Genomic DNA, 17759 nt, shown 5'->3' on the forward strand with positions numbered 1-17759 from the left:
CCTGAGCTTGCAGATGCTTTATTCTGCTATGCATACTGGTTTCGCTGATCATCATCATTGGTACACGACTGAGTGCATCAGCATGGCGAATTCGAGTGCCCGCTCTGTGTTCGACGTCATATTGAAATTCTTGCATTTGGAGAATCGAACGAGCTACTCGTGTGCACAGATCCTTTTTCTGAATAGTTTTAGCTAGAGCATTGCAATCTGTAACAAGTTTGAAGCGGAGTCCAAGTAAATAAACTCGAAATTTCTTTAATGCTTCTACAACAGCTAAGATTTCTAACTCGTAACTGGTGAACTTTTTTTCGGCATCTGTCGTTTTCTTGCTCATGTAATACACTGGATGAAACTGCATGTCTTCTGGCGACTTCTGGAGAAGGACTGCGCCAAATCCGTCGATCGAGGCGTCTGTATGAAGCTCCGTTTCGTGTAGCTGATGAAAAATTTTCAAAACTGGCTTCTCTGTAATAAGCTTCTTTAATTTGTTAAACGCAGCTAGCTCTTTCTCACCAAAAATAATCAATGCATCATGTTTTGTCATATCCGTTAGAGGCTTTGCAATCAGAGAAAAATTTATTATAAACTTTCGAAAATATCCAACTAACCCCAAGAAACTCTGTAATTGTTTTAGATTAGACGGGATAGGAAACGATGACACGGCTTGCGTTTTCGATGTGGATGGACTTATACTTTGGTTTTCAATTACGTGTCCTAAATACTCAATTTTCGTTTTAAGGAACTGACATTTTTTGAAATTAATCACAAGCCCATATTCTTCGCAGTGTTTAAGTACTTCTTTTAAATTGGCTACAGCTTCGTCTTCAGTTTTTGCTGGTATTATTATATCGTCCACATATGGTATGGCTACTCCTTTCCTGGTTAGATCTCTGAATATAGCATTGACATGCCGTTGAAAGACGCTGGGAGAGTTCGAAAGACCAAATGGAACTCGAAGAAACTGGAATTGTCCATTATGTGTTACGAAAGAAGTATACTTGCGGCTCCCTTCTTCAATGCCAACATGAAAAAAACCATTTTTTAAATCAATGGAACTGAAAATACGTGCATTTTGAAGCCTGTCTAACTGATCTTCTATTAAGGGAAGTGGAAAATGATCTCTAATGATTACTTTATTAATACGTCTGTAATCGATGCATAACCGATTTGATCCGTCCCGTTTTTTCACAAGCACGACTGGGCTTGTATACTCAGACTCTGATATTTCAATTATGCCATCCTTCAGCCATTGATCGGTTTGATTGTCAATGATGCATCTCTCTGCATATGAGAATCGTCGAGGTCGTGAGTATATCGGTTTATCATCATTTAGAACTAGTCGCATTTGAATATTTGTTGACTTTTCGCTTACCGGATGGTAATTCTGTACCAAATTTTGAACTGCTTCTTTAGCCCTTTTACTTGCTGCTGGATCTATGTCGGCCTGCTGTTCACTGGAGTCATCCACATTGATTTTCAAAAAGGAACTTACTTCGGATTCTAAACATTGGGTTTTTGTCACCCTTAGACCTTTGTAGCTGATTGTAACCTCCGCTTGCTTACAGAAATCCTCGCCAAGAACAATTTCCACATCCATAAATTGTTGCTCCACTGAGAGAAATGTCAAACAGTATTTCTCACCGTTAATATCGACTGTATATTTAAATGAACCCGATGCTTTGATCTTGTCTGTGTCTTTTTTCTTTCCGAAACCGATTAAATAAATGTTAGAATCACTCAACATTGGATTATTCATGTTTTTCAGCATTGCTTCAGATATTAAATTGTACTTGCTACCAGTGTCTAAGAACGCGTTATAATTAATATTATTGATTTGAACTGGAATAGACATAAAATTTTGAGATGACGTAATTTTGCATATATTGGCTTTATCAGTTTTTGCACTGCTTGTTGGGCAATCTTTGGCAATATGTCCGAAATTATTACACTGAAAACATTTTCTACCCTTATTTTTATAATCGCAATTAACTGATGTATGGCCCTTGGCACCGCAATTAAAACATTTGAGTTCTTTGTTTGCACTTTTCTTCTGCACTGCTTGAAACTTATCGTCGTTTTTCGGATACTGCTTGGCCACACCATTGTTATATTTGTTTTCATTTTTCGATTTCTCGCGCATAACTTCAAAAATTTTTAGCTTCTGCTTGAATTCATATATATTATTAGACCCGTATAAAATTGATTTGTTATTCACCGTATCGTCTATGCCATCGATCACATATTGTATCAGCGAAGAGTCTTCAATATTTCCGCGAGATGACATTTCTTTCATACACAAAAAATACTCCTGCAGACTTTCGTTTTTCTTTATTTTTCTATCAGACATTGACTTATGTAACTGTGCGCTATTTGTTGTTGATTTAAATTCAGCAAGAAGTGCGACTTTTAGCTTAAACCAGGTCGTTACATTTTGCTCACTATTAGCAAACATTTTTGCTAGGCCTTTTAATGATCGTTTGGCAAAAATAAATTTTTGTAACTCGTTCCAACACATAACAGTTGCCATATCTTCAAAATCTTGGATCCATACTTCGATAGATAGATCATCTTCGCCACTAAACAAACGGATAGAGTCTTCTATATCGCGAAAGTTTAAAGCGAACCTCGGAACTTCGGAAAAACTGCTTGGATTTTGCACACTGCTTCTATTTTGCACACTGCATGAATTCTCGCTTCGCACGCTTTCATTTTCACACACTTCGTCGTTTTGTGACTCTTCGTCTTCACTTTCGTCGTTTTTTTCCGTTTGAAAATCGGCATCTTTGAGCAAAGAATTCTTTTTTAAATTGCAAAATATGTGTTTCGTTAAATCGTTTTTATTGTGAGGTAATCGAAGCAAATTACAAATTACAGCCAGGTCCATATCTGACAGATTTTCAGCAATATAATTAACTTTATCATTATACAAATTGTCCGACTCAGCAAAATCATAGCCCTCGAACTCGCGCACCCGTTTTCTATTATTTCTATCTCCTTCTTTTTCAAAAATAAACTTGTGCAACAGAACGATATTCTCTCTCTTTTCCTGCCGAAGCATCTCACTAATACACTGAAAGTCATTTAACTGTGCCATTTTTCGTTTCGTTTTTGTTCGTTGCTGTGTGTGTATGGGTAACCGACGCGGTAAAAACGCGGTAAAATGTGGCGTCTCTTTTTGGCTGATGCAATTTCCAAGAAATTGTGAAATAAAATTGTTTTCTTTTATACCGATTCGATTGTTATTGAACTTTTAGCATTATTCACCATTTTCATTAAACTTTTAGAGAGACTCGTATTAGTTAATTTTGCACCTTTTTACACTCTATTTTAATTTTCCGTTACACTTTGTTTTAGGTTGAGTTCACTTATAGTTTTTTCACGTAAAGCCTCAATATGTCTGGGCTACTTCTTTACACTTTTAAAATCTTTTTCACTTTTACTTCTTTGTGTGTGTCACCTCTCTTTCACTTTTTATTCTTTTTTAAGTTGAGCCCAAATGTGTGGGTCACTTTTTTTTTCACGTTTTTTTTTTTTTTTTTTTTTTTTTTAGGTTGAGCCCCCAAAATGTGTGGGACTGGGGTATTGTATTGCGAATAAACACAGTCCCGGTTATAGTTTTATATTAATTTTATTTAATGTTAAGATAAGTATTGATTTTTAGTTAATAGTAGATATAATTATAATTAATTGTTTAACTTCTTTCGCGTTTTCGTCGTGTGTACGTCTTACACTTTCGGCTTTTCGTCTTAAAACTCCGTCTTCTCAATGCGTCTCTGTCTGACCGGCTTGCCAGATTGTCTTCCGCTTTTTCGAGTCAGCTGACTCAACTAGGGCTGGCTGAATAGGATTGCCAGACCATTCCCACATAATGTTAACTTTTGCTTTGTTGTTGTGTGTTTGAGCCGGACTTTTAGGGTTATCGCTATTTCGGTTTTTGGGTCAATTTTTATGGCCCGAAATCTCGCTGGGATTTGTTGTTTCTTGTTCCCCGTTCTCTCTCTCGCTTTCTCTTTGCCGATATCCCTTTTTTTTGCACCCATATTTTCCCTCTTTGTGCTGACTTTGACCCTTGAAATGCGATTTTCATAAGATTTCTTTATACTTATATATTTATTTGTTATGAATTGTGGCCGATTGAGGGAAAAAAACACACACACACAAAACATCAGAGGGGAAAGGTAAAAAGGCGAGGAGAAAAGAAAAAAAACAAAAGGGCCATTATTAAAATTAACATTTGCCATGACAGCCACCTGTAACGAATATAGGAGAATAAAACCAGATTACAGAAAACAAGAGGGAGAAACGATCAGAACGGCGGGACGAAGGCGGTGGAGGATGAGATCAAGAACAGGCCAACTGTCACGTTCAATATTGCAAACCATCAAAAATGGCATTGGCAACGGTAGTCGTCAACGTCCGCAAAAGCCTACATAATAAACAAAGGCAAAGGCAATGTTAAAGCCAGCAGCATCGATAAAATGAAAAGAATAAAAAAAAAAATACAGAGAAATGGGAAAAGTAGAAAATAAAACCGAAACAAACAAAGAAAATGCCCACCTACACGAGGTGGCCACAATCAAGGTTAATTGATTTTTAAAGCCTGACGCTTGTTGGTCCTGTGGACAATGCTTTGCAGCCGCTTAAATAATGAAATTTGATGCACAGGCAAACGACACTTAAAATCAGGGACGTAGATCAACTTGAGTTCGGGAGGCGCAAGAGATGGAGGATGGATGATCCAACATCAACTTACATAGCTTGCCTTGAGGGTCGTGTGTTTAAACATCAATTATTACTCTCTGATTTCCGTTAACTCAGTCTCTAACAGGAAAATAGAACATAAAAAAGGATGTCTCTTTAACCATTTCAACCAATTTATATGATTTCCATGCACACATGATGAATTATTAATTTCGATTCTAATTATGTTTTCTATTCATAGAAATCGTTAAATTGACTAAGGAAAGGCCAAACAAATTATAGTCCCAATAATTAACATGTAGTTACGTGTGATTAATTACAGTTTAAGCTTGATTTAATCAGCTAATACATTAAGCAATTAAATGAATTCAAGTTATGTACAACTAGTAAATTGGAGAAGAGAAAGTCTGACATTTCATATTTCTATCCTTTATATGTAGGTACATATTGAACTTTCTGAGTACGCCTATGGGAGGTGAATATGCTTTCTGGGTCATATGGTTCCAAACGCCCTTACGCCCAAGCCTACTGAACTGGACTCTGCTGTGTGATTGTCAAAGGCGACGTAATCCTTGTGCCGGGCTAACTGCCATAATCGACAGCATTGGCCATTGTGGCGTGGCGTTGGCCATAAATATAGTCTACTTTCTGGCGATACGGTACGGGCAATCGAAAGTGCATTCACTTTAGGCGTTGGTCGTATGTGGGGTCGTAGGTGTGAGTGTGTGTATGTGTGGAGTTCTGTGTGAGTGCCATGCACTTGGGCGCTCAACTACTACTTGAGAATCGAAATCGGTCTGCCACAAAAGTAATAAACCACGAAATGGTATTCAAAATGGCTGGCAATAAAAGCCAGCAGCAGACGGAAGCAAGTCAGCAGTATGAATGCGAGGCTATACGGGGTTTCGTTAGGGACAGGGCAGGGCAAAAGTAAAGGCAAACGAAAAGTCGAGCCAGAGGCAATTAACTCGAGTGCATTTTCGGGGTTTTACGACTAGCAGCAGCAGGAGGAACAGTGCAAATTTCAGGTTAGATGGGGATATTTAAAACTGTAATTAAGTCGCATATGTATGTATGTGTTTGTGTGTGTGCTGTGTGTGTGTGCGGGTGGTTGAGTGTGCAAGGTTGAGAAGGCAAGAGAGACAGAGAATGAGTATAAAGTAAGGAAATGCAAGAGGCACATGCAAATCGATTTCGTAGCCACTAAACTTTGGTTTGCATTGCTACACTAGTTTGCCATTTGACTGCCATTAAGGCTGAGCAATGCCACAGTCGTCGTGATTTTGTGACCTTTTCAGTTTTATTCCCTTTTTTCGGCTCCATTTGTGGCATTTTTAGTTGGGATGTGGCTGAAAATCTTAAGTTCGACAAAAAAGTGAATGCAACCGCTAGAATTTCCATTTTCTAATGTCCAACTTTTTAATGAGTCAAAGAAAAAGACAATAAATGCATTTTCAATTAGAAGCTATTGCATTCAAAGCTGCATCAGCTAAAACCTTAAGTGTCCTTGCCATAAAGGATTCAATTAAAGATCTAAAAAAAATTTGTAACTAAAAAGAAAATCCCTTTAGAAGAACTTCAGATCTTCATTGTCTCAAAAAGTTAGCTAGAATGTAGTTTTTCGAAGGAAACCCAAACCCAAGACACTTTATTCTTGTTTTTAATTAATAAAAGATTAATCGCTTTTAAAATTTTATTTCAATTACTCAAAGATCAATCGCTTTTGAAGCTTAGTCCCCACAAATAAAAGTTGATCTTCATCATGTAGGTTTATACTAATTTGGTGAGAAAATGGGACAAAAAGGACAAGATCTGCAAAACACAAACAAACAACGATGTAAACAAAAAATGTCCCAAAGCAACAAAATAACTACAAAATAGGCAAAGACCCAAGATGAAACTTTTATTTTGAATTTATTGCCGAATTTATTGGGCGACACTGCATAAATTTTGAACTTGGCCACAAAAGCGCGATGGCGGAGTTTCAGGTTCTCCGGTTTTCGGTTCTTGTCCCCTTTTTTCTTTCTTTTTATTCATTGGTTGTTGTTATTGTTGCTCATATATTCATATGGTACAAATTATATATAGTAAAAGTAAAGAAGAAGATGAAGCGAAAACCAAACAAAAACACCAGCGGCAACAATGTGTGGAATGATGCCAACAAATGTCAACACAGCGAGAAATGAGAGTGGGATTTGGTGAGAAACTTGAAAGTGGGAGTCCGATTGGGCGTGGGAGTGGAAGTTGGAGTTGCTGTTTTATATGGGTTGGGGGTAAAACTGTTGTTGGCAATAACAAAAGAAATTTACAGATATTACACAGCATGGCTCCATAATAATACCAATACACACACACACACCCACACGCAAAGATCGAGGGAGAGACGAAAAGGGCATGAAGAAAAAGACAGTTGGGCATCTGGTAAAAAAAAAAAAACAAAGGGGCAGTAAAACCATTTGCATACTTTTGTATATATACGTGTGTACATTTAAGGGGGGTGGCGTGAGTCTACTCCTCCCCCTTTGTGTTACTGCTGCTGTTGTTTTTGTTTCATATTTTCCCTTCACAGTTGCCGTTGCGTTTGTTTTGTGCGAAAAACCAATTTAAAATTTGTTGCCAGTTTTGTCGTAGGTTTTTTTTTTTTTTTTTTTTTTGTTGGCGCTTTGGCGCACAATGAAATTGCCGCTGTGTGTCGGTAAACCCTTTTCTTTTATGCATAATTTGATACTTACATCTAGACAATATATTTCACCTATACATTTTCACCTATTTTCACCTGCCCAGTTAATAATGAAATTGAAATAGACAAACTGTCAAAGTCTTAGAGCTTAGACTTTTAGCATTTCAATTCTAAATATTGGAATTAACGAGAAAGACTTCTGAAAGAGTTCTTATTCGCGTGCTCAAGCCCTGCCCAGAAATGTAGGCAACACTTTTATCGAAAGAAAAACTCTTTTTTGTTATATACAAAACCTAAACGCAAAACTAAAACCTTTTATAGTTCACCTGAGCGTTGCATAATTGAAGTCAACGAATTTGTTATTTTTTTTTTTGCTCCACGCTCGTTTCTGACAGCAGCAGCAGCATATGTTTAAACTGTTGGCACACCAACAGACACAACCCAGGATAACAAGGGTGAGAGAGAGGGGAAAAGGTAGTAGGGATACGTCCAACGACACGCTCTGACACATATTGTCATAAAATTATTCAATGGATATTGTGAGTGCAAAGTTTTTGGTCCTTTTTTTTCTTGCTGTCGGTCTCCCCGCTTAGCCCTTTTGCAATCTTTTTGAATAGGATTTTGTAAGCGTTACAAAATAAAAAAGGCAAAATAACATGGTCGAAGAAGGAGAGAGAGAGAGAGAAAGAGTGAGGGGAAACAACAACATTAAATGGCAATATGAGAAGCTTACTTTATATTGGATTTCGGGGCTAGGCGGGGCTGGACGATTAGACTTTCTAAAAACACCGACAAAAAAAAAAAGAAAGAAACAAAAAAAAAAACCAAGAGGAGACAAAAAAAGCAAATGAGCAGAAAGTTTAGGCCAAGCCCCAAAATAAGTTTGGACAAAGGGGGGAGAAAAACAGAAATACCGAAACCAGAACGTAATTACCAACCAACCATGCAGTGTGTCCAGTTCAAGGTCCGCGTGGGGATTTGTTTAAAGAACGCAGCTCATTCATTCCAGGCAGAAGATAAAGTGCTACCAATTAACGCAAAATAAATAAAACTCAACTAATTGTTGGAAAAAAGAGAGCGAACCAAGACAAAAGAAATGGACGACCATCAGAGATGGTTGAGATGGTGGATGGGAAAGTAGAATGTGAATGAGACCAAAGGCAAACTCTTCAATTGGGCGAGGAGAAGTCGACCACTTGGCTTCGCTGCTTCTATTTCTTTTTCCTCCTCCCTGGCCAACTCATCCTTTTAGGCGACAGTCAACATTTCTGCAACTGCCACAATGTTGTCTTCTCTTGGCCCAGTTTGTTATTTTTGGTTACCCTGTAGAAAGACAGGCATATACAGGTACCAAAACATTTCAATTTGATATTAAGAATTTCTATTTTAGAAGAGAAATTACTCTTCATTTTATACACTTTATATGAATCTAGGCTAAAGGGCATCTGGTCTTTGATTTTATTCTACAGTATTTTTAATTCGTCGCTTTTAATTTAAGTCACAGAACTTATTCTATTTTTCCTTTTGGTTTTTCTTTACAATTTTTACTGCTCGAGCATTTGGCGTTTATTTTTTTCTTTTTTTTTTTGTGTGTGTTTCTTTGCCGTTTTGCTTTGCTCATTGTGCAAACTTGGCATTATTGTTTCCTAAGGCCAAGAAAAGAGAAAATACAACGTCAACACAGAGGCCAGAGAGCTAGGACAGGATGCAAACCTTCCTTGGGTTCTGCCACCTTATCGTTGCCTGCCTTTTGTTGGCTATTTGGCGTTTTTCTATTGTTTGCAAATGCGCAAAATTAAAACCTGCTGGATCCTTCTACCTAGTGGAAGGGGCCCGGTTGATGGTAATAATGCCTAAATCGCACCCGCTTTTAAATAAATTTTGAATACAACAGAAATAAAGAAGATGATTGTGGGTTCCACTACCTTTCTCTCTCTCTCCATATCCCCCTCCCACGCTCTTTGTATCTCTTTCTCTGTTCGGTTCGTACATTTGTTTGTTGTTTACATTTTCTTCCATATATTTAATTAGGCTAATTAGGGAACGTGCTTTGGCCGCGAACGTGGCTCAAGCATGGCTTAAAAGGAGTAATTTATGCATAGCATGGCTTACTGCATTTTGAAAATAATTAGAAATTGGACAACACATGACATATACACGACAAAAACCAAAGATAGGGTAGAGGAAGGTTCCCAAGGGGGGTGCAGGGACATAGAATGAAACAGAGACGGCAACGCCTTGTGATAAGCATAAGAAATATGAGCACCGGATATAAATTGTGTCAGCGGCAAAATGATAAAAAACCACTTAAAGGAGCAAACAATACGGCTGGCAGTCAGCCGGCACAATGACAAACCGCTCGACTAACCGCAAACGAAAGAAGGAGCGAGACAATGAAGGCAATGTGGCCCAAAAGCAAAGCCAAGTCATAGATAGCAAACGACGACGACGACGACGACGACAACGACGGCTCCGACGACAACAACGATGACGGAAACAACAAAGGGACACAACTTGCGCGGGGACTTGGCCATTGCCAAGTCATTTGCGGCACTCGGCGTTTGTCTGTTGGGATCTCTGCTTTAATATATGTACGTATGTATGTCTCCCCCAGTACATATCTAGCGTATGGCCAACCCTCGGATGGACGGACATTAACAAATACAATAAAAGCGCCAAAGATAGCACGTCAGGCTTTTTAATGCGCAAAATTGCAAACGTTGTGTCCGACCGACGCGTCGGCCGAGCTGTGAAAATAATGCGAAACGGAAGAAATTAGTTGCGTGCAAATTTATGCCCTGCCTACGTCTTTTCCATTTGCCTTTGCCCATTGGCCCGGTTCGACCGTTATTCCATTCGATGGTTCAGTTATATACGGTTCTTGCTCTGCTTGGAGAGAAAAAGGTTCATTTGACTGATGTGTGAAAATTGAGGCTCAACTGGCTTTAAAATATTTGCAAAATTCCAAAGTCTGACCTAAATTTTGCAACTGCTAAATATATATAACTTTCATTATCCATTGGGTCCCAAAGAAAGATGTTTTTCTAATGACATGAATTCCTATTTTATGCAAATTTGATAGAAATGGATACTCATTTATCTGTCAATGATATTAAATGAACTTTCTCTTTGAATGTCCTTTACCAAGATGGTATTAAGTACTCAAATTAGTTCATATTTATAGATTAGATAGATTTCATTACAAAAATATTAGAATTTAAATATCTATTGTGGGAATATCCATAAATTTCATTATGTTGGCATAGACAAAAAATTATTTATGGTTTTTTATACTAATATGTATGGGAAAATGTATTTGTGACATCTGTCGACATTTGGATATGGCCTTAAAGAACTCTCTACCAAAAAACATAACTGCAAAACAAATGAAAGAAAAAGAAAGAATCAAACACTTTTACTCCAACTCCACATTTTAGCAGGCATTAAAATTTACGACCTCCGCTGCGACAACTCAAATGCTTTAGGAGGCACATTTGCTGACACAACTTATCGACAATATTTAGGTTTTTCCTTCTGTTCTGTTTAGTAATTTTTTTTCTGTCGGTATTTTCCTTTTTTTTTTTGCATTTCCCTCCGGGAAGCTAAGATATACAGCAGAGATAGGAATAACAGTAGCAGCAACTACTTAGGCAACTTTTAACATTTATGTGACGGACACGTTTTTCCGCTTTCCCTTTTTCCCTTTTGCAGTTTCGATGTGCGTGGACGACCCTTCGAGAAGGCTCTCTACTGGTCGGACACAAACTCATTTGGGCCACGTGCGTATTTTGTTACCGGACAGCAGCCAGCCAAATTATCTGTGGACAATATACAACTGGATGATGAGGGCGTAAGTGGTGAAAAAAGCATTGCGCAGAAAAGTATGCTACATTATAAAAATATATATAAATATTTCTTTTTTTCCGTTTTTCCTTTTTTTCTGCTGCTGTTTTTTATTGCACTTTCATGACTATCAACAGGTTTACCGCTGCCGCGTTGACTTTCAAAACTCGCCCACCCGTAATCATAGAATTAATTTAACGGTTATTGGTAAGTAGAGAGGATTCTGGTCTTAATGCGTTGCAATGGCATCCATTAAATCCTTGTGATTCTTGTTTCGCATTCACTCTACTCTTCTCTTTGCAGTTCCTCCGCATCAAATACTCGTGTACGATGCCTCGGGTCGAGATGTGGCTGGCGCAGTGGGTCCATTGCTAGAAGGCGATAATATTGTGTTGACATGTGAAGTGCGTGGCGGTAAGTTAATCATGATAAACGACACAGACTCAACCCACGCATACACACACGCACACACTCACTGACACATTCACACAGCTGCTTAAATGTAGCACTCAGACAAAAGGCTATCAGGCAAGGACACAGCGAGCAGCAACAGCAGCAGCAGCCGCAGCAAACCGCAACTGTCCCCACTGCCAGTCAGTCTATTTAAAGAATTAAAGATGGAGCTCACGAGATAGGCTGACTGTCCGACTTCTGGCTTGTCATTCACCACCCTCCACCCCAGTTGGAGTCTAAGTCATCGTAAATAATAAAAATAAATGTATGTCAAAGTCTGCGGTGACATTGCTCTGGCAACAAACCACACAGACGACAGACGACAACGGGCAATAGTAACGACAACAGCAACACCGACTTTGGCCACACAACGTCGACCTCGTCGTGGTTGTCGTCTGCTGCGGCTGTCATTGCCACTTTACTTTGAAAAATGCAACAATTTTTAGTCTGGGTCTCCCATTCCTTTATGTCGTCTGCTTTGGCATCGCATCGTTGCCATCACTGGGCACCTACCTATGACCTATAGGCATATGCGGCATCGTAAATCTTTAAAAAGGTCCCCAAGGTGAAAAGCAACCGCAGCAACCAGCAGCAACACACCATCGTCTAAAGTCTAAAGTTTTCTTTTCCGTTCTTTTCAGTTTTCATTTTTTTCTCTTTTTTTCTACACTGTTTGCTGGCAAGTGTGAAAAATTTGTACAAGTTGTTCGCATGGCTGAACTGCTTGGGGTGTGTGCGTTTTGCGGTCTCTTTTCGCCCGGATGACTGGCTGCGACAGCATTGGAGAACTCAGTCTCCTCTCTGGCCCTCGACACGACCATTATAAATCATTAACTTTGTGACAACAATATTTTGGCTGAGCTAAAGCAAACGCCCAGATATTTTCCATGTCAGCTTGCAACTTTATTTGAGGCAAATTTTCTTGAATCTTGCCAAAAAATAAAGAAAAGGAAAACTAAGCTGACTTAAGTGCCATAAAAGCTTCAAACAGATTGTTCTAGAATCTAAAAATGCAATATTTTAAAAAGCACAGAACTCTTAAATATAAAATGCAGCTTTAATCGAAATCTGTTCAGATATTGCTAATATTTATGGTTTGGAGAAAAATTATATTAGCTTTGACAATCGATAAATATTTTGTTATTGTTGTTTGCCTTCTTGGCTGACTTTATGACTTATCTACCTTCAAAAATAGAAACAAATGTTAAAGGATATTTATCAAATTCATGGTTTTTGAATACATAAAAAATCAAAAAGAATAAGTTAGAATACATTCTCGAAACTGAATGAGACTGAATGAGTGCTGACTGAATGCTCCCTTGGTTTTTCTATAACTTTTGGCAAGATTTACCTCATCTTTTGTCTTTAGTTTTCTAGAATTTTCTTTATTCTTAAAGCCATTGGCAACAAAACGTAGTTGGCAGTATCATTGGCGCAATACGTTAATGCCTTTGTTTGAATGCACTTTATCTCACTTTTGATGGAGCTCAACTCAAATTTTGGTATTGCGAACTGCAGTAAAGTGTAGAATTTGCTGTTTGGGTCCTATTAGGTGGTCGTGATTTTGCTGGTGTTGTAGCTGCTGCTGTTGTTTACGTGCGCGATTTGGATGGCAAAAGGATTTGGCTTCTGCTTTGGCATTTGGTGTGTGCAGGAGTTTGCTTTTGGTTTTGCTCTAGTAGCAGGAGCAGTAGCAGCAGCGGTGCGTCACGTCGTTGCTTTGACTAACCGCATGTGAATGAGCCAGGCAAATGGGAAACTGGCAACTAGCAAGTGAAGGTCTCTGCATGCACACATCCATCCATGCATCCATCTATCCATCCATCCGACTACCACACCTATGATGATATTTGGAATGAGGACGAAGAACGAACAACGACTACGACTAGGACGACGGCGACGGTGACGACATTTGCTTTAGACACCTGCTGAGCGACAAGCTTCTTGGCAGGCAGGTGGCACACTGGAGCTAGCTGTACCACTGATTTGTATGCAACATTCTCAGAGGCTCTGGCAATGGCCCTGGCAGACCGCAATGCATACTCGTATTTCATTTTTGATTATGCAACCGCAACGTTTGCTGGGCGCTAAGCCAAATTAACTAATATTACAATTTCAAGCGCCACATGGCGCTGACAGCGGGTGGAACAGGCACAAAAAGGCTTGCTAAACTCACAGTTCACATTCCGGAAGCATTGGATGAGATGGTGAATTTCTGATTAAAGTAAATGCAAATCCTGTAGCTATTTTTATGGCCGCTCACTAATCATAGCCCGGCTACAATAAACGCCAAAAGCCAAATTGCTTTATCAACTTTATTAACTTCGACTAATAGCAATTAATACCAGTAATAAAAAGCTAATCTAAGCGGCCTCCCATAAAACTTGGGTTGTCCATTGTGTTCTGGGGGGTGCTTTAATGGGCGACCAGTATCAGGCGTTCCTCTATGGATATTTCGTTTCCACAGGAGCTAGAGCATTGTCCGGCCAATTGTCAGCAACCTTAAGTATGGCTTAACATGGGGCAAAAGCGTTGTCTTCATTACAGGAAGCAAGCCAGAATGTAGAAGAAGGATGGCAAAAGGCAAAAGGGGACACAGTTATTTGTCTATTATGCCCACATTCCACCCAACCACCCATCCCACCATCAACAGCGTGTGTGCGTGTATTAGTATGTTTGTTTGGTTCTGTGGCTTATTGTCGCCAATGTCCTCGCTGAGTATCCTTTGCAATCAACAAACATTTGGTAGCTCAACTACTGCAAGGGTAGTAAATTCCCCCAGAACTCCCAAAGGCAAGCGATTCACTCAGCTATCAGCTACTTACGAGTCTCCCCAACTCTCTGGCCAGCTCTCAATCGCATTCGCAGCAATTTCTTCTTGCCCATGCCCACCTCCATCATTCCATTTCACTCATCGCTGGCTCAGATGCTTGTTGCTATTGTTGTTCATTTCCGTCACATTCACTTGGCTCACTTAGTGCCAGACAAGGAGGCTTGGACCTATGTACACTTAAACGGATTAAAAATATTTCCTACATTTTGATATGTGAACAAGAGAAATGCTTTCTCTCTCATTGCTAACAGAATTGCAACTGATGAAAAAAATGATTGAAAACATAAATGAGATGGAGAAAAAAATATAAATCTATGCTATATACTCTAATAAAAGCCAAGTTAATAAATAAAAGATATACACTTTGAATGAAATTGCTTTCATATGAATATATGAATATATTCGTATCTCAATTCTCTTTCTACCACAAAACTTTATCATCTAATTCAATATTCACGCTTATGCGTTTGAATGGGAAGCAGTTTGGTTGCCAACTTTGGCTACACAGACGAGACAGGACGAGAGTAGCGGAGGGATGCTACGGGTCGTGGCTCGTCTACAACTTTTGCTAGTTAAGCTGGCTAAGCCTTTTTTAAAAGCCTTGGGTACACACTCCTAAATGCGCATTATCATTAAAATGTTTAAAGTTTCTTTTTTCGGTCATAAATTTTCAAATGCTCCACTGCGGTCACGCCGCTTCCGCTAACCAATCCTCACATCCCCATTCCCAACCACCCACCATCCTCATTAGCACTCAGTCTACCCACTCGCTAAGCGGGTTAATAATTCATGAAGCACAAACTTTTGCCAACAGAAAACACAAAAAACAATTTACAAAAAACAAAAAAGAAAAAAATTTAAAATTAATTTGTACATTAAACATTAATTTTGATTTGGCAAGTGAAGTAAAGATTTCATTTGCGGCAAAACATAAAATCCAATTCTAATAATTAAATTGAAATTGATTCTATTCTCTGTCTGTCGATCTGTCTATCATTACATGCAGGACGCCCGGAACCGACAGTCACCTGGTTGAATGGCACACGCACTCTGGAAGCTGGCAGCGGTGTCTCTATGGGTCGTCATGTGACTGTCAATCGGCTGGAGGTACCACAAATTACACGTTCCGCTCTAAATAATACTTATCGCTGTCAGGCGTCCAATACAAAACTTGTGGCACCCGTAGAGCGGAGCATTCGCATTGAGATGTTACGTAAGTAGAGAGCCCCAGCCCCTGGCTCACTAAATTATGAGCTCTCTCTGTATTTGCATATATCTATCTATCTATATATATTTTCTAGTCAAACCCACATCAGTCAATTTAACCAATAAGCTGAAGGTCTTCTCATCGAGCACACAATATAATCTCACCTGCATTGTGGCCGGTTCGGTGCCGGATACAGAAATCAGATGGACACAGAATAATCGCCCCTTTAAACGCGGCATGGTAAGCAATCCAATCCAAATTCAATCCCCTCCAAAAGGGGGAGCTAAAATCGAACTCAATCTTGGCCAGAGACACGCCCAAGTGTCAAGCAGATGCTTCTGCTGCTGCTCCTTACTTTTTATTTATGAATTTCTCTCCTGACATGAAGACAGCACAATGCATATATGTTACTTACATATGTATGTGTGTGTGTGTAGCCAATGGGCACTTTTCTAATCGATTTCACTTTATCTTCTGTCCACCCACACGCAGCTGTCATCGAGCCAAGGCAATGGACGCGTCATATCCACATTGTCATTTTATCCACAACCTGAAGATGATGGCACCATGCTCAAATGCGAGGGTTCAAATCCTCGATTACAGAACTCGGCCATCGAGGATACGCTTATGATGAATGTCATCTGTAAGTGGACATACTTATCTTTCTTCTCCCAGTCTCCCTTACTCTCCCTAGTTGATATACCTTGAATTTCGATTAGATTTTTCATAGATGCAATCTCACATATTAAATATATACATATATGTGATTGTGGGTGGGTTTGGCTAGGGGGCGGACAGCTCACATATCAAAGTCACTTGTGCAAATAAAACTAAATTATCTAGCTTTATTTACTATAGCTTCCAGTTGTGGACTAGTTGCTGTTACTTTCAAATCAGAATTTCATAAAGGCAATCGGGTCATAAAAAGGCAAATGTTAAAGTTGCTGGTTGTTTTGCTTTTTCCCATATTTACTTACAAAAATATGCCATAAATTTTACTCTATATGATTATCAAAAATAAAATCAACAACGATTCATAAACACAACAAAAAATAATAATATAAAAAAAGAAGAAAATCTCTTCCCCCTGCCATGGAAAAGGTCAGTGCACAAACAAAAAAAAAAAAAGAAATGAATGGTTTTGCCCCATCAAAGTTTACTTTTCAGTTTGAAAAGCTTAGTTGTCACTTTGTTGGTTTATTCTCTTACAAAAAAACGAGAACATTTACTAGTCAGTAAGCTAAAATTTTTACAAAAAGATACTTTGTAATTTAGAATGAAAGTGCTGATTAAATTTTGTAAAAGTTTTTTAAGCTTTTAATTAATTCAAGTGACTGCCATTTATAGTAAGGGTATTTATATTTCGCCATTGTTATTTAGTTTCCTTTTTTTCTTGTATCTTTACGCTCATATAATCATAAATTTATTGAATTTTAAAATCTCACGCATGCTGGGGACACAGAGAGTCATAAATAATCAATGGCAATTCGTTTCTAAGCTTCTCAGAATGAAGCCAAGAAAATTTCAGCCCACCATCTAACTTTCTGCATAAGTAAATCACAGACTGGGCGAGAGACAAAAGCAAAAACAAAAAAAGTCCTGCATCAAAAGGAATTGATATAATTGAATTAGGACATTGCATTTAAGAAAATTCAGCAAAAAGAAACCTTACCAAATAGTCTTTGGATTTACTGTAATTTTTTGCTTTTCTTCAACCCTTTTATGTTTTCCTTTTACACCTAACAATTTGTTGCTGTCGTCATGTTTTTTACCTTTTATATATTTAGGTATATGGATATCCTGGCCCATGATGTTGTAAAAATAAAAACATCTTAAATTTTTTATATGGATCCATCATTGATATTGAGAGTCACTCGCTGGCAAGCAAAACGATTTTAATTTAAAAATTTTGTCATACTCATTGGATCAAGAATCGGAGGAAGAAAGAGGCATCGAGGGGGTCTACGCAGGTTTATAACGCGGTTCTGTTGTTAACTTTTATGGGCTTTTGCCCTTGGCGAAAGCATTGTCGCAACGCGGCT

The 17759-nt window shown here is 38.6% G+C and overlaps 1 protein-coding gene across 1 annotated transcript in view; it reads left to right on the forward strand.

The window, feature by feature from the left end:
- side-III (sidestep III) overlaps positions 1–17759 on the forward strand; it is a 93312-nt gene that overhangs the window by 57845 nt on the left and 17708 nt on the right. The window contains exons 4-9 of the mRNA XM_068301178.1: positions 11093–11231; positions 11362–11431; positions 11528–11638; positions 15517–15723; positions 15812–15957; positions 16210–16360. Coding sequence (XP_068157279.1) covers positions 11093–11231; positions 11362–11431; positions 11528–11638; positions 15517–15723; positions 15812–15957; positions 16210–16360 — 824 coding nt within the window. The remainder of the gene's footprint in view (positions 1–11092; positions 11232–11361; positions 11432–11527; positions 11639–15516; positions 15724–15811; positions 15958–16209; positions 16361–17759) is intronic.

This window comes from Drosophila tropicalis, unplaced genomic scaffold (assembly GCF_018151085.1).
Source record: "Drosophila tropicalis isolate 14030-0801.00 unplaced genomic scaffold, ASM1815108v1 contig_878, whole genome shotgun sequence".
In the NCBI taxonomy this organism is placed as follows: Eukaryota; Metazoa; Arthropoda; class Insecta; order Diptera; family Drosophilidae; genus Drosophila; species Drosophila tropicalis.